This window comes from Natator depressus, chromosome 2, assembly GCF_965152275.1.
Source record: "Natator depressus isolate rNatDep1 chromosome 2, rNatDep2.hap1, whole genome shotgun sequence".
NCBI classification, from domain to species: Eukaryota; Metazoa; Chordata; order Testudines; family Cheloniidae; genus Natator; species Natator depressus.
This window is the reverse complement of record NC_134235.1, coordinates 72,327,299-72,345,144: the sequence shown is the minus strand read 5'-3', so window position 1 is coordinate 72,345,144 and position 17,846 is coordinate 72,327,299. Positions and strand designations below refer to the sequence as shown.

Genomic DNA, 17,846 nt, shown 5'->3' with positions numbered 1-17,846 from the left:
AGGAGCCTGGGTTCCACGACCCTCCCCCTTCGCCAGGTATCAAAGCCTGGGCTCCAGCAAAGCCAAAACATCTATTCTAGTTTTTTTAGGGCTGGTCTACAATACTGCAGTAAGTCCACCTAAGTTACACTATTTCAGTTAAAAGAAAAGGAGTACTTGTGGCACCTTAGAGACTAACAAATTTATTTGAGCATACGCTTTCGTGAGCTACAGCTCACTTCATCGGATGCATTCAGTGGAAAATACAGTGGGAAGATTTATATACAGGGGGAACATGAAACAATGGGTGTTACCATACATACTGTAAGGAGAGTGATCGCTTAAGGTGAACTATTACCAGCAGGAGAGGAAAAAAAACCTTTTGTAGTGATAATCAAGGTGGGCCATTACCAGCAGTTGACAAGAATGTCTGAGGAACAGTGGAGGGTGGGGAGGGGGGAAATAAACATGGGGAAATGGTTTTACTTTGTGTAATGACCCATCCACTCCCAGTCTTTATTCAAGCCTAAATTAATTGTATCCAGTTTGCAAATTAAATTCCAATTCAGCAGTCTCTCCTTGGAGTCTGTTTTTGAAGTTTTTTTGTTGAAGAATTGCCACTTTTAGGTCTGTAATCGAGTGACCAAAGAGATTGAAGTGTTCTCCGACTGGTTTTTGAATGTTATAATCTTGACGTCTGATTTGTGTCCATTTATTCTTTTACGTAGAGACTGTCCAGTTTGGCCAATGTACATGGCAGAGGGGCATTGCTGGCACATGATGGCATATATCACATTGGTAGATGTGCAGGTGACCGAGCCTCTGATAGTGTGGCTGATGTGATTAGGCCCTATGATGGTGTCCCCTGAATAGATATGTGAACACAGTTGTCAACGGGCTTTGTTGCAAGGATAGGTTCCTGGGTTAGTGGTTCTGTTGTGTGGTGTGTGGTTGCTGGTGAGTATTTGCTTCACATTGCGGGGCTGTCTGGAAGCAAGGACTGGCCTGTCTCCCAAGATCTGTGAGAGTGATGGGTCATCCTTCAGGATAGGTTGTAGATCCTTGATGATGCGTTGGAGAGATTTTAGTTGGGGGCTGAAGGTGATGGCTAGTGGCATTCTGTTATTTTCTTTGTTAGGCCTGTCCTGTAGTAGGTGACTTTTGGGTACTCTTCTGGCTCTGTCAGTCTGTTTCTTCACTTCAGCAGGTGGGTATTGTAGTTGTAAGAATGCTTGATCGAGATCTTGTAGGTGTTTTGTCTCTGTCTGAGGGGTTGGAGCAAATGCGGTTGTATCGTGGAGCTTGGCTGTAGATAATGGATCGTGTGGTGTGGTCTGGATGAAAGCTGGAGGCACATAGGTAGGCATAATGGTCAGTAGGTTTCCGGTATAGGGTGGTGTTTATGTGACCATTGCTTATTAGCACTGTAGTGTCCAGGAAGCGGATCTCTTGTGTGGACTGATCCAGGCTGAGGTTGATGGTGGGATGGAAATTGTTGAAATCAGGGTGGAATTCCTCAAGGGCTTCTTTTCCATGGGTCCAGATGATGAAGATGTCATCAATGTAGCGCAATTAGAGGAGGGGCATTAGGGGACAAGAGCTGAGGAAGCGTTGTTCTAAGTCAGCCATAAAAATGTTGGCATACTGTGGGGCCATGCTGGTACCCATAGCAGTGCCGCTGATTTGAAGGTATACATTGTCCCCAAATGTGAATAGTTATGGGTGAGGACAAAGTCCCAAAGTTCAGCCACCAGGTTTGCCGTGACATTATCAGGGATAATGTTCCTGACGGCTTGTAGTCCATCTTTGTGTGGAATGTTGGTGTAGAGGGCTTCTACATCCATAGTGGCCAGGATGGTGTTATCAGGAAGATCACCGATGGATTGTAGTTTCCTCAGGAAGTCAGTGGTGTCTCGAAGATAGCTGGGAGTGCTGGTAGTGTAGGGTAGCCAGATAATCCTGCTGTCAGGGTGTCAGTGCCTGAGATGATGGAGCGTCCAGGATTTCCAGGTTTATGGATCTTACGCTACCAGCACTCCCAAATGAATTGACTTAGATTTGGAGTCTTGCTGCCAAGGGTCTCTTCGTTTGCTGTGTAGATGTACCTTGAGTGTGACAGTTCACTGGGCAGAGAAGAATTCATGAACACCAGCTTGTATGTACAAAACTTAAAAAAGAATTAAAAGTAATTTAAACAAATATTCTTGCCTCCCTCTAAACATGGAAAAGAGCTTAGATTCTGTGCTGTTTCCAATACCAACTTTGCACCATGCTCTATCTTCCATCTTTAATAAGGGAAAATATATTCATAGTTAGTTTATGTCCTCTTACCTGTCCAGCCATGATATTGCTTGCATATTCCATATTAACATACATACATAACTTGTACAACATATCCCCACCAGTACTCTTAATAATGTATGCAGCAATATTATATATAAAATATCACTTGGTGTTTATCAAATATCAATATTGTAAACTCTGTTGTAATGTGTGTGTATATGTTTGAACCAAAAGAAGTAGTTAATTTCTGGTTTTGTTTTCAAAAACAAAACAAAAACAACCCCCCCCCCCCAAACAAATCTTAACTGATCTTAACCCATCCCCCTTGTTTACCGTGGAAATTCCTGTCATGCATGGCATATCCTTTTATTGTATTTTCTAATTTTACAATGTCCCAAACAGATGCAGAAACAACTATTTCCAATGAGCATCTGGAATTTCTCATAAGTACTGTCTTGAGTATACTCTATACTTTGAAACCAAGCAAATTCACAGCTTCTTATAACTGCACTTTTTGATGGGAAATGGAAGGATTATTGTTAAAGAATCAATAATAGATGGTAGCTGAATGTAGGGAAAGGAAACACAAGTTGTAGCCCTGCATAAATGATTTTTTCAGATGATCTTATTCTCAGATAGATAAATTTTCATATTTATCTAAGTCAGATGTGAAGAAAAATGCTCAAATAGTCCCACAATAGTCCAAAGGCAGCTTCATACACACTAGTCTGTTTGTTCTTAAACTAGTAAACTGACCCCTTTGGGGTCAGTATCAAAGGTATAGGAATTGCTTTGAAATTACCTTAAATGTGTATGTTTCAGATGCTACTCCTCTTCCTCTGACCTCGAGAATGTTGAATTAATTCCAGTGTGGAGAGTTTTCAGGCCACTGAAATGCACACTTGACCCAGTGTGTGAAATGAATCATAGGGTAAAGTGTGGCTAAAAGAATATTTTTGCAATCACTCATTGCCAGCGAGCAAGCAACTTTGAAAAAGTGGCTGTAAAGTGAACCCCAGGTGAAAGTTATGGATAAGGTGACATTTTGGGCGGGGCATTGCTCTTGACAGATGTGGGCGTTTTCAAAATTGTCCTATATTTGTGTCTGTCTTCTAATTTGAAAAAAAAAAGTGGAAGTGGAAGGGAGGATGGAAATACTTCTTTAAACTCATATTGGTGGGGGACTGAGGGACTTGAAATTTTGAATACCAGGATGATGAACATTTCTGTGTCTTCTGTATTGTATTAAGCTCACATTTTATTGGGATTGTAGCCCAATCTGAATTGTCTGAGCAAATCTGTAGAGTGTAATTTTACAGTATGTCTCTGTCTCTGAGGGTCACAGAATAAATATTTCATCGGTCCTATGACTTGTCACTTGGCAAAACTGAATGCTAATTCTTGGCTTAATTGAGCATTTCTTCATTCTCTGCAGGGGAGGGCTAGCAGAAAGGTTAAATCGGTTGCAGAACAGAGAGAGGTCTGCCATTAGCTTTTGGAAACATCAATGTGTTTCAGAGTATAAAACCTCTTCAGGTAAGAACCATGTATGTAGGCATGTTATATGAAAGTACATATTTGTTACTGTTACATCTATTCATTAGAAAAATATTTGACATTGCCATGCATATAGTAATATGGTGCAAGTTTGTATTCTGTATAGCACTGTCTCTGAGTTGTGGCACGTACATCATTAATATTCTGCAGAACTGCATCTCTTATCTAGCACACTAGGTATTCATAATGTCCCTGTCACTGAAGTACTTGAGTTCAAAAGGTGAAAATTTTCTGTCCAGCTAGGGCAGTGGTTCCCAAACTAGGAGCGCTGTTTGTTCACGGAAACCCTCTGGTGGGCCAGGCGGGTTTGTTTACCTTCCGCGTCCGCGGGTTTAGCCGATCGCGGCTCCCACTGGCTGCAGTTCGCCGCTCCAGGCCAATGGGGGCTGCGGGAAGGGTGGCCAGCACGTCCCTCGGCCCCTGCCACTTCCCGCAGCCCCCATTGGCCGAGAACGGTGAACCACGGCCAGTGGGAGCCACGATCGGCTGAACCTGCAGACGCGGCCAGTAAACAAACTGGCCCAGCCTGCCAGGGGCTTTCCCTGAACAAGCAGCACCCCTAGTTTGGGAACCACTGATCTAGGGGCTTAAATGTTAGGAAATGCCAGGATTAAGATTGTATAGGAAATTTTAATTTATCCCCCTTGGATGTATGCAGTTTTATGATACAGTCTCCAATTACATGATCACATGCCTCTCTGAATCTTCAAAGAATGTAGTTGCCAAACTCTTAAGACTTTACTGAGCGTGTATAAAGTGTGATTTTTCAGAGACTCAAAAATTGGCTGAATTTTCACAGGGACAACAAAGGGCACATCTCTTACATCAGGGCAACCCCACTACAAAATTTCAAGTCTGTCTTGCAAAGGGTGGAAGCGCTAGAGCATCTCAACAACATGGCTGTGATTTTTTTGTTTTTGTTTGTTTGTTTTTTACATGGGCTGGACAACATATATTTCCCTAATCTAATCTGGTTCTCAAAAATAGCTGACTTGTTTTAGCTGAAATTAAAAAAAAAAAAAAAAAAAATTCAACCTAGGTCAGATGCCCAGTATGGAAAATTTCAGCCTGAATGGTTAAGATTTTGCTGTGACAGTTAGGCAACATTAATGTAACTACCTGTAATCTAAGAGTGTAATAATTCTGTTGCGCTGCTAACTGTAACACTTTTGGCTTTCATCTTATTGGGATTTAAGATAAGAATCTCTTGCTGGTCTCAGTGTAATGTTGGTAAACAAAGTGCCAGCTTTGGCCAAGGCCGTAGGCGTTAGCTAAGAACTGACAAACTAATAGCTGGAAACGAAACCAGCTCACCTATATGTTAGTTTTATTCAAAATACGTATTAGCTTTATAAGAACGTATTTAATGTTTAGACTCTATGAAATGCTTGTAAATCGCTTCATACATTAATCTTACTTGTAATGTCTGTATTCCATGCTATAAAGTTTGTTTTATGATTGTAAAAATACCTGCTCTGAAATTTGAACTCAGACAAGAAGAGTCTGTTCCCCTACCCATCCAAGAGGACTATCAAATATTAAGTAGGCCATTGTAGGACAAAAGCTTTGTTGATTGCCCCATCCACCCATGGAGAAGTACGTGCAGAAAGCTTTGTGCCATCCACTTGAATGCCGGAAGAGGGAAATAAAAATTGCTAGCATGAAGATTTTTCTTCTCTTTACTGTTTGGAATCTCACAAGGGCAGGAGCTAAGAAACAAAAAACAGAGATCTGCAGGGTTGACCTGAGTTAAGCCCAAAAAAGACATCCAGTGTTGACAGATTGCTACATCTCTGTCACCTTTTGAATCACAGACTTAAACTCATTTGTGTATATATGCTTGCCTGCTTTAGCCTGTAAATAACTCTCTTATTTCTTTTTCCTAGTTAATAATAAACCTTTAGTTAGTTTATTACAGGATTGGCTGTAGGTATTGTACCTTAGATCTCATCCCAAAGACAAATGGATCTGGAGTAAGTGGCTGGTCTCTTGGGACTGGGAGCAACCTGAATATTTTGTGATTTTTGGTGTAAGTGATCATTTATAACTAAATCCAGCTTGCCTGTGTGGCAAGATAGACTGGAGACCCCAAAGGGACTGTCTATGACTCCATGGTAAGACTGGTACAGTGAGATAGGAATTCATATTTGTTACTGGGTTGGTGTAATCTAATTATAGAACATATCACCAATTTGGGGTGTCTGCCCTGCTTTTGACAGTCTGCCCTGAGGTTGGCATTCTTGGCTGTGAGCTGCTCCAGGCAGCATAATACTCAGCCTTCTAGGTTTTCTTTGCTCTGATAATATTTCTAAAATGCAGGATTGTTTCTGACTTTCATGCAGCTCTTGTCTCTGCTTCTGTTGCTAAAGCCAGACACAAAAGAGACAGATGAGCACAGTGATCAGTGGGAAGAGATTGAAGCAGCTTAGTTGCTGAAGATCTATTAAGTCATTTTGGATGCTCTGTATTGTATGTTCGCATAGACCAGAAATTCAGTGACAAGGAAGGAGGGAGGAATTCCCAATGAAATTAATCCAAGGCCTTTGGTTTTATTTGTGATTTTAGGAGAAATATTTCCAGAACGGTCTGGCTGACCCCCTCGTGGCATTTTATGTTGCAAAAACTGGAGCTTTCATTTTGCTATTATCTTGTGTGTTGTGTCAACCTCCATGTCATCCAATGAAACCTTTCTTTTTGGCTTTATTCTTTAAAAATTCCTTTGTTCTGCCGACCTCCGTTCTGTTGCAGAGCTTAATTGTATGTAATTGCTGTGGTTTGGCTGCCTCTCTGTAGCAGAGCTGAGTTACTGCTTCAGAAAACAGTGCCCCCCTGAAGCATGTGTTTGTTGTCTTTCATACTGTGAATTGAGAGGGTTATTCATTAAGGGTATTGCTTTTGTCTAAATCAAACTCTATAGCAGCTTGGAATGTCTGAGAGTTTTCTGAGCTCTGCCACAACAGAGCCTACACCTTATTCTGTAGAGAGAAGTATCTTCATTTTAGCACCTGCGGAATGGTGCATCATGTACTCCATAGTTGCCCCTTCTTGAGGTAGAGGCTAACTGTGACTATATTACATCTGATTGCTGTATATGGCTGTTGGTCTTTTGGAAGATTTTTCAAGTGTAGGGGGAGTGGGCTGTGATGCTCTCTACCTCGGGGGAACACCTTCCACCTCCATGTTCATCCTTATAATATGATTGTGTGGTATCCAATGCAAAGTTTGTCATGTCAGGTGTCTTTGGAAAGCTCATGATGCACTAAGTATTGTTGTTACAGTAATGTTGTAGGTTGTAATTTCATATATATAGTTATGAGGCTGAAAATGTGTCCCCATGGGTTAAAACAAGCCCAGGCAAAACTCTCCAGGAGCAGAGGGGCAGTTCACACCTCATCATGGCATGTATGGGACAAGCCCAGCCCAGCCTCACAGGAACAAAGGACACTGGCCTAGGCAGCAACTGTTGGACTCTCGAGTGAGTCACCCCACCTTCCCTTGGTCCGTTTGGGACTACGATGAGGTAATACTCACCTGAATCTGAAGGGCGGGGAGCAAAGCCAAGAGGGAAGAAAGAACCTGATAAAAGGGAGAGACGTTTGCCATGCTCTCTCTCTTCCACCTCCATCTACAACAGGGGTGGGCAAACTTTTTGGACCGAGGGCCACATCTGGGTGGGGAAATTGTATGCAGGGCAGGGGGTTGGGGTGCGGGAGGGAGTGCGGGTGTAGGAGGGGGTGCAGTGTGCAGGATCGGGTTCAGGGCAAGGGATTGGGGCAGAGGAGGGGCGTGGGGTGTATGAGGGGGCTCAGGGAAGGGAGTTGGGGTGCGGGGTGCTGCCAGGGGCTCAGGGAAGGGATTTGGGGTGCAGGAGGGGTGCAGGGTGCAGGCAGGGGGCTCAGGGAAGGGAGTTGGGGTGCAGGAGGGGTGTGAGGTGCAGGAAGGGGGTTGGGGTGCAGGAAGGGTGCGGGGTGCAGGCTGGGGCATGGGGGTGCAGGAGGGGTTCGGGCTCCAGGGTGACAGCGGCATGCACTGGGGCAGGGCAGGCTCCCTGCCTGCCCTGGCCCCATGTGGTGCTGCTCCGGGAAGCAACTGGAACCATGCTCCGTGTGCTGCCCTTGCCATGCCTCCAGGTACCTCCCTCGAAGCTCCCATTGGCCGCAGTTCTCCGTTCCTGGACAATGGGAGCTGTGGGGGGCGGTGCCTGGAGGCAAAGGCAACGCATGGAGCCCTCTGCCCTTCCTCCCCCAGGGGCTGCATAGGGACGTGGTGCCCGCCGCTTCTGAGAGCGGCACGGGGCCTGTGGCACCAGGGGGGCAATCCCTTGGGCTGGATCCAAAGCCCTGATGGGCCAGATCCGGCCCACGGGCCGTAGTTTGCTCACTCCGATCTACAGACACCACCACCAAGCGACTGAAGCGCTGATCAAAGGGGAGAGCCTGGCTGAAGCGCAATAAGCCAGCCTGTGGTGAGAAGGATCTAAGTTTGTAAGGGAACTGAAAATGTTAAGATCAGCTCAGATTGCGTTTTGCTTTTATTTCATTTGACCAAATCAGATTTGTTGTGCTTTGACTTATAATCACTTAAAATCTATCTTTTGTAGTTTATGTATTTGTTTGTTTGTTCTATCTGAAGCAGTGCGTTTGGTTTGAAGCGCATCAGAGACTCCTGTAACAAGCCTGGTACTTATCAGTTTCTTTGTTAAACTGACGAACTCATACAAGCTTGCAGCATCCAGCAGGCATAAATGGACAGTGCAAGACAGAGTTTCCTAGGGTTGTGTTTGGGACCGGAGATATTGTCCAGTGTCATTCGGTTGCACAATCCATGCGGCGGCTGGCCAAAAGTGCACACTCAGAGCTGCCCCCTCCTGAAGTGCCAGCTCTGCAGCTCCCATTGGCTGCGGTTCCCAGCCAGTGGGAGCTGTAGGGGCGGTGCCTATGGATGGGGCAGCGTGTAGAGCTGCCTGGCCATGCCTCTGTGTCGGAGCCAGAGCGGGGACATACCACTGCTTCCAGGAGCTGGCTGAGGTAAGCGCCTCCCGGAGCCTGCCCCCCGACCCCCCTCCCCTGCCCCAGCCCTAATCCCCATCCCACCCTCTGAACCCCCCAGCCCATAGCCCCCTCTTGCACACCAAATCCCTGATCCCCAGCCCACACCAAAGCCCCAGCCCCCTGTCCCAGCCTGGAGCCCCCTCCTGCACCTTGAACTCCTCATTTCTGGCCCCAGCCCAGAGCCCGTACCATACCCCCTCCCACACTCCAACCCCTTGTCTCAGCCCGGAGCCCCCTCCCATATTCCAAACCTCTCATCCCCAGCTCCACCCCAGAGCCAGTAGCCCTCACCCCAGTGCACCCCAACCCACTGCCTCAGCCTGGAGCTTCCTCACACAACCTGAACTCCCCATTTCTGGCCCCACCCCAGAGCCCACAACCTCAGCCAGAGCCCTTACCCCCTCCCGCACCCCAGTCCTCTGAGCCAACCCGGTGAAAATGAGTGCGAGTGAGTGAGAGTGGGGAGAGTGAGCGACAGAGGGAGGGGAGATGGAGTGAATGGGGGGCAGGGCCTTGGAGAAGGCTGGGCAAGGGTGTTCGGTTTTGTGCAAGCAGAAACTTGGTAACCCTACGGCAGAAGGGGAGCGCATACCTCATGAACCCCTGAGTCCCCTACTATGGGGATGTGATTGTCAATTGTGAACAATTTTAAAGAGAGGTTGTTGTGTACATAACTTCATTGGATTGGCTGATAACTCCATTTCAGTCAGAGAGAGAGAACAAGGTTAAGATAACCCACTTGCCCTGTTAGTAAAAGGTGTAATGAGAGAGAAGAGACAGAATTCCTCCAACGTTTCTCCACAATGATGATTTGACAGGCTCCTTGCCCTCAAATGTAATGGAGGCTGGGGTGAGGAGTTTTTTCACCAATACAATACCAATGTTTTAGGTGTGATGGATATGTGAAGGCACTCTAGTGATTGGGGGAGGGCAAGAACCTCCCCCTAACAATCTAATATATTTTCTTTTGTTTTTGGGTTTGTGTTTTTATAGCCGTCTGGTCTATCTATGTATATGTGGTTGTGAAGGTTTCATAATCTCTTGGACTATCATCTCTCGGTGGGTGGAACACGTAGTCCCGAGAATCTGAAGTCACTGAGTGCAAGATTCTGTGAGGTCATTTATGCACATCTTTTTTCTCCTAATTCAGCTCTGTATCTTGCAAACCGGAAATGTCACTGGAGCAAGGGGGAGTCTTTGGCAGCTGAACTTTGTACTGACGAGGTCTGCCTGTTGCAGAGGAAGCATCTGCAATTTCTAAGGGGCTTGCGTGATGTGGAAGGCAACAGCTACATTGTGCTGGATTATGTTGTGAAGAATCTGTTCTTTATAGCAGGGGATACATATAATATTAGGGGATTGTGTGCTGTAGATTTTAACAATGAAAACGCTGAAGCTTTGTACAGTATACATTTTATTTGTCTGAGGGTTGTTTTTATTTTCTTTTTCTGCGATCATTACACGAGGCTTAATACATTGCTATGTTGCATGTTTAGCAGTTCTAATACAATAAAAGGACTAGATAGTCATAACTATTTATGCAAGCTCTTTGGCTTTGAGACAGAGGACATAAATAACAAGGACTTCAGGATGTGTGCACATTTTGGGGTTGTGAGAACCTCCAATTGCATGGGTTTATTAATGAGAAACTACTTTACTCCAGAGTTATAATCCAAACTTCTTTTGGGTGGGTAGGTCTGTGGCAGGGACAGGAATTCAATATGACAGAGGAACAGAAAAACTAGTGGAGGGGCAGAATTGTGAAGGTCCTTAAGATAAGGACAAGAAGTATAAACTTTATGCAGTTGAAAGGAGTAGTGCAGTTTTGAAGGGACTGCACATTGACATAGTCGTGGTACTGTGTCAGCGTGCACTAGGGAACTTGTAGTCCACACTACCAGGAACTATGTGGACAGTTAGTGTGTGACACGCTGGTCCGTACTAGAATTTACACCCTAGCTGGAGTGCACTAATGCAATGTGTAGACAAGCCCTAAGAATATGAAAATCTGTAAGAGTTTGAGCTTCACTTGCTAATTCATTCTATCCTAGTCTAGATTTCTTTTACTTAATAGCTACTTAAGAGTTAATACTATAAATGATTGTTTTAGGCCTATAGAGGAATGGCAAAGGGCCAAATTTCTGTTTGTATCCTCTTTTATTAACCAAATGTCTGAATTTGTTGCAGTGTTGAAAACAAAACTAAATGTAAATTTGCTCCTTCTTTGAGTTGCTGGTCCCTATGTATACATGTGCAGTACTCAGTCTACTCCACCTTTTATATCCCCAGTTGGAGGCATGAGGTGAATCAGGGCGTATGTGTGGAGCAGTGGACACTGCTTTGAAAATTCTCCGGATGCATATACTCCCACAGTGGAATAGAGATAAGGACACCGCATCTCAAAAAACTCTAGTTTCTTCTTCGAGTGCTTGTTCATGTCGATTCCATTCTAGGTGTGTGCGCACCCACGTACACAGTTGTCGGAGATTTTGCCTTAGCGATATCTGTAGGGTCAGCTGTGGTGCCCTCTGGAGTGCTGCGCTCATGCTGCAGTATATCAGGCACCGCTGGCCCTACGCCTTCTCAGTTTCTTCTTACCGCCCATGACAGTTGCTTGGAGCACCTGGTCTTGCTTAGCAAGAGCATTATTGGTTCTTCACTGTTTAGATTGTTCTCCTTTGTTGTTTAGTTGACTGATTGGTTAGCTGTTAAGTGGGTTAATAGTAGTTTCATAGTTAGAGTCCCAGCTGGGACTTTATCCTGGCGCAGGGCATGCCCCATTCCCCAGGTTTCAAGCCGTGTTCTGAGTGCAGCTGGCTGATGCCCATCAGTAACCCTCACAATAGCTGTTCAGAGTGCCTGGGGGAGTCCCATAGAAAAGACAAGTGCTGGATCTGCAAAAACTTTCATTCCTGGACTCAGAAAGAGCGGGACATTCGATTGAGGGCCCTCCTCATGGAGACCAATCTGTGCCCAGCATCGGAGCCCTTGCACTCGGACTCCACGCCTGGTACTTCGGTGTTGACATGCAGTGCACCGCTGGCACCGGAATCTGCCTGGTACCGTTCCCCCTCACCTATACCAAAGAAACAGTCTGTTGACTGGCCCACAGGCACTGTGCAAGAAGGGAATTTCAGGCAAAGGACCTATGTTAGGCCTTGTGTGCACTACAGAGGCCCTTAGGGTTACCGCTGTGGTCTGAGGTCTTGCCTGGGCCCCGGCACCGTTCTTAGGGCAGGCATTGGCCCTGGCCTTCTCCGTACCGGTCGCCAATGAGGATCAGTCGACAGACTCATGCTTCAACAATCCCGCCCTGGTCACCAGAAGGGCAGTGGTCCAGGTCAGAGGGCCTCTTCAGCCGCTTCCCTATAAAGGGCGAATCGCCTCTTAGCCAGGAACCCGCTAAGGTGCTGGCAGCATTGGCATGGGGTCAAGGGCAATGGCCTGCCCAGTGGCAATAGTGGAACCTGTGGGGTGTACCTGTTATGCTGGCACTGTAGTTGTACCGCTTCTCCCTGGTTACATTGGACAAGCTACGCCCGGCGCAGCTGGCTCCCGAGTTGGAGCGTCATGCTGAGTCAGAAGCGGGAGGCCCCGGCAGCTGCAGAGCGGTCACCAATGGAGCAAGGAGACGCTCCCCACCCTCCAGAGGTGCAGTCGTCCTCGCTGTCCCCAGACGAGGCAGTGGCGGAGCCCTCACAAACCAATAGCCCCCCCGATTACTTCAGGGAGCACAAGCCCTGCTCAAGAGGGTGGCTGCCAACCTGAATTTGGAGGTCGAGGAGCTAGCTAAAGAGTCCGATGACCTTTTCAGTAACATCCCCCTCCTCTGCCCCAGCCTGGGTCGCATTGCCCATCCACCAGGGGGTCCTAAAAATTGCCAAGTTTGCATGGCAGACCCCACCTTCCATTCCGCCCACATCCAAGAAAAGAAGTCCTATGTCCCTGGAAATGGGTTTGAGTATCATAGAATCATAGAATATCAGGGTTGGAAGGGACCTCAGGAGGTCATCTAGTTCAACCCCCTGCTCAAAACAGGACCAATCCCCAGCTAAATCATCCCAACCAGGGCTTTGACAAGCCTGACCTTAAAAACTTCTAAGGAAGGAGATTCCACCACCTCCCTAGGTAACACATTCCAGTGTTTTACTACCCTCCTAGAGAAAAAGTTTTTCCTAATATCCAACCTAAACCTCCCCCACTGCAAATTGAGACCATTACTCCTCGTTCTGTCATCTGCTACCACTGAGAACAGTCTAGAGCCATCCTCTTTGGAACCCCTTTTCAGGTAGTTGAAAGCAGCTATCAAATCCCCCCTCATTCTTCTCTTCCACAGACTAAACAATCCCAGTTCCCTCAGCCTCTCCTCATAAGTCATGTGTTCCAGTCCCCTAATCATTTTTGTTGCCCTCCGCTGGACGTTTTCCAATTTTTCCACATCCTTCTTGTAGTGTGGGGCCCAAAACTGGACACAGTACTCCAGATGTGACCTCACCAATATCGAATAGAGGGGAATGATCACGTCCCTCGATCTGCTGGCAATGCCCCTACTTATACATCCCAAAATGCCATTGGCCTTCTTGGCAACAAGGGCACACTGTTGACTCATATCCAGCTTCTCGTCCACTGTAACCCCTAGGTCCTTTTCTGCAGAACTGCTGCCTAGCCATTCGGTCCCTAATCTGTAGCGGTGCATGGCATTCTTCCGTCCTAAGTGCAGGACTCTGCACTTGTCCTTGTTGAACCTCATCAGATTATTTTTGACCCAATCCTCTAATTTGTCTAGGTCCCTCTGTATCCTATCCCTATCCTCCAGCGTATCTACCTCTCCTCCCAGTTTAGTGTCATCTGCAAACTTGCTGAGGGTGCAATCCACACCATCCTCCAGATCATTAATGAAGATATTGAACAAAACCGGCCCCAGGACTGACCCTTGGGGCCCTCCACTTGATACCGGCTGCCAACTAGACATGGAGCCATTGATCACGACCTGTTGAGCCCGACGATCTAGCCAGCTTTCTGTCCACCTTATCGTCCATTCATCCAGCCCATACTACTTTAACTTGCTGGCAAGAATAGTGTGGGAGACCGTGTCAAAAGCTTTGCTAAAGTCAAGGAACGACACGTCCACTGCTTTCCCCTCATCCACAGAGCCAGTTATCTCGTCACAGAAGGCAATTAGATTAGTCAGGCATGACTTGCCCTTGGTGACTCCATGCTGACTGTTCCTGATCACTTTCCTCTCCTCTAAGTGCTTCCGAATTGATTCCTTGAGAACCTGCTCCATGATTTTTCCAGGGACTGAGGTGAGGCTGACTGGCCTGTAGTTCCCAGGATCCTCCTCCTTCCCTTTTTTAAAGATGGGCACTACATTAGCCTTTTTCCAGTCGTCCGGGACCTCCCCCGATCGCCAGGAGTTTTCAAACATAATGGCCAATGGCTCTGCAATCACATCCGCCAACTCCTTTAGCACTCTCGGATGCAGCGCATCTGGCCCCATGGACTTGTGCTCATCCAGCTTTTCTAAATAGTCCCGAACCACTTCTTTTTCCACAGAGGGCTAGTCACCTCCTCCCCATGCTGTGCTGTCCAGTGCAGTAGTCTGGGAGCTGACCTTGTTCGTGAAGACAGAGGCAAAAAAAGCATTGAGTACATTAGCTTTTTCCACATCCTCTGTCACTAGGTTACCTCCCTCGTTCAGTAAGGGGCCCACACTTTCCTTGACTTTCTTCTTGTTGCTAACATACCTGAAGAAACCCTTCTTGTTACTCTTAACATCTCTTGCTAGCTGCAACTCCAGGTGTGATTTGGCCTTCCTGATTTCACTTCTGCATGCCCGAGCAATATTTTTATACTCTTCCCTGGTCATTTGTCCAATCTTCCACTTCTTGTGAGCTTCTTTTTTGTGTTTAAGATCAGCGAGGATTTCACCGTTAAGCCAAGTTGGTCGCCTGCCATATTTACTGTTCTTTCTACACATCGGGATGGTTTGTCCCTGTAACCTCAATAAGGATTCTTTAAAATACAGCCAGCTCTCCTGGACTCCTTTCCCCCTCATGTTGTTCTCCCAGGGGATCCTGCCCATCAGTTCCCTGAGGTTGTCAAAGTCTGCTTTTCTGAAGTCCAGGGTCCGTATTCTGCTGCTCTCCTTTCTTCTGTACACACACCCTCCCCTGGGGTCCCTAGTCATATCTGCCATCAATGAAAGGGGTAAGCAGGGTCAGGCGAGTGGTACCCCCAAGAACAAAGAAGCCAAGAGGCTAGACTTATTTGGCAGAAAAATTTATTCGACAGCCAGCCTTCAATTTAGGGTGTCTAACCATCAAGCCCTACTTGGCAGATACAGTTTTAACCTGTGGGACTCGATCAGCAAGTTCAAGGAGAGCCTCCCACAGGATCGGGCTCAGGAGTTTGCCACCTTCATGGAAAAGGGCAAGGCTGTGGCCAGCGGTGTCCTCCAGATGGCCTGAGATGCCACGGACTCAGTGTCCAGGGTGGTCGCCTTTGCAATAACCATGAGGCACAACTCCTGGTTACAGACCTCTGGGCTGTCCCAGGAGATGCAAACTACTCTCCAGGACTTCCCTTTTGAGGAAACAGGGCTATTCTTGCAGCTGGCTGACTGCAAGGCTCCATGGCCTTAAAAACTCCCAGGCCACCCTCCGCTCCTTGGGCCTGCATACTCCTCAGCAGGCCAGAAAGCCATTCCGCCCTCCACCTCCTCTGCTGTTGTTGAGGTTTTGGGGTGCCCCTCGGTCTGGCTCCTACAAAAAGGAGGACAGAGACAGGGGTTTTAAGCAATGCCATCAGTCGTCATCTCGTCCCCCTTCCCAGCCTGGTCTGCTTCCCGTCCTCCCTTTTCACAAGCAGCTCCTCATTCAGGAGGTCAAAAACCTCCTGTGTCTGAGGGCAGTGGAAGAGGTTCCTCGGAACATGGAAGGAAGAGGATTCTACTCCCACTACTTCCTAATTCCAAAGCCGAAAGGTGGCCTCAGACCTATTCTAGACCTGTGTCGCCTCGATAAGTCCCTCAAGAAGTTGAAGTTTCGCATGGTCTCCCTAGCCTCCATCATTCCATCCCTGGATCCAGGACACTGGTATGCCACCCTCGATTTAAAGGAGACAGATTTCCATATTCCTGGGGCACTGGCATTTCCTCCATTTCACATTGGGCCAGCGCCCTTTCCGGTTCACGGCAATGCTCTTTGGTCTCTCGTCAGCCCCGAGAGTGTTCACAAAGCGTACAGCACCATTGATCGCTTACCTACGATGTGGGGGAATCCAAATCTACCAGTAGCTCCACTATTGGTTGATAAAGGGCTGGTCCTCGGATCACGTGCGACTCCACTCAGGCCAGAGCCTTCCTCCCCAAGACTCGATTCCATGGGTGACCTCATCTTGTCTTTGCATGCCCAACCGATCACCACTGCCTACACGTGCCTAAAACTGTTAGGTCACATGGCGGCATCCACTTACGTGGTCTGGCATGTGCGACTCCGCCTCAAACCCCTACAGGCATGGCTGACGTCGATCTATGTCCCCAGTCGGCGTGGCATGGACTGACTGTGGTCAGGATCCCGGACAGTGTACTGTCATTTCTTAACTGGTGGTAAGATCCCACGTCGGGGCTGGAAGGAGTCCCCTTCGCAGCCCCAGTCTCATTGGTGACTCTTGCGTCTGACATTTCAGACCTAGGATGGGGAGCCCACCTGGGCGATCTCAGTATGCAAGGTTGTTGGTCCAGTTACAATCGATCCCTGCACATCAACGTCCAGGAACTCAGGGTGGTTCGCCTAGCCTGTGAAGCCTTTCTGTCCCACATACAAGACATGGTGGTTCAGGTCCTGACGGACAATATGGCCACCGTCTTATATCTCAACAGGCAGGGCAGAGCCAGGTCATCTGCCCTCTGCCTAGAAGTCCTACGGCTCTGGAACTTCTGTCTGTAGCATGGCATCCATCTCGTAACCACTCACCACCCAGGGGCCAAGAACGCCATGTCAGCAGGACATTCTCTTCTTGCCACGAGTGGTCCCTTCATCCGGAGGTGGTCAGTTCTATCTTCCACAAGTGGGGAATCTACCCAGGTGGACCTATTCGTGTCCAGGCAGAACAGAAAATGTCATGTTTTCTGCTCGTTTCAGGGCATGGACAGAGGATCCCTGTCAGATGCCTTCCTGCTCCCGTGGTCGGTGTTAGGGGGCTTATTCCTTCACCCGCTTCCTTCCCTGGTCCTTCTCGCATGAACAGAGAGCAACAATATCCGAAGTCCAAAGGTGCAAACAATTCAATGTTTATTGGGGTGAACTTCCAGCAAGCATGATTCCAATTTCCTTCCTTAGTGTCCTCCTTCCCAGCTCTGACACAACAGAGCCTTACACCTGTGTCCTTGTTCCCATTCCTGCCCTTAGCCAAACATGATTCCAATTTCCTTACCCCCATTCCCTGTTCCCATTTCCCCCTTTAGCAAAACATGATTCCAGTTTCCTTACCCACATTCCCTGTTCCCATCTCCCCCACCCACACACCCACTCCCTCACTTCCTGATTGACTGCAGACTATATAGTAAAACTTGAGTTTTGCTTAGCTATACCTTAACCAATCATTTTCCTGAAATTTAACTAACCAATCCTAACATATTGTAACATGATTATGTAACCAATTATATCCCACCACCTTAATTAGTTTACACCCAGCAAAATTAATTATACAGCGGACAGGAACAATCACAGAACCAGACAGAGATTATACAGACAAACAATAGCAAAGTGGGAACTATAATGACAAAACAGTACAGAAGTGAGGATTTCACATCCCAGCTATTGATAAGTGAGTTCTTGCCAGACAGGATGCTATCAAACTAAGTTTCCTTTTACATTTTCTAGGCACTTCCCTTTCTCTGGAGGTGATAGGCACTATCAGGACAGGATTTTATTCCTAACAGCCCAATAGCACCTTATTTCAATGTGACTAGTT

At 47.1% G+C, this 17,846-nt stretch overlaps 1 protein-coding gene across 2 annotated transcripts in view; it reads left to right on the top strand.

Moving 5' to 3' along the window:
- Positions 1-17,846, top strand: part of SPIDR (scaffold protein involved in DNA repair) — a 327,349-nt gene that overhangs the window by 103,602 nt on the left and 205,901 nt on the right. For both annotated transcript variants that reach the window (XM_074944412.1, XM_074944411.1), the window contains one exon: positions 3,698-3,798. In XM_074944412.1, coding sequence (XP_074800513.1) covers positions 3,698-3,798 — 101 coding nt within the window. The remainder of the gene's footprint in view (positions 1-3,697; positions 3,799-17,846) is intronic.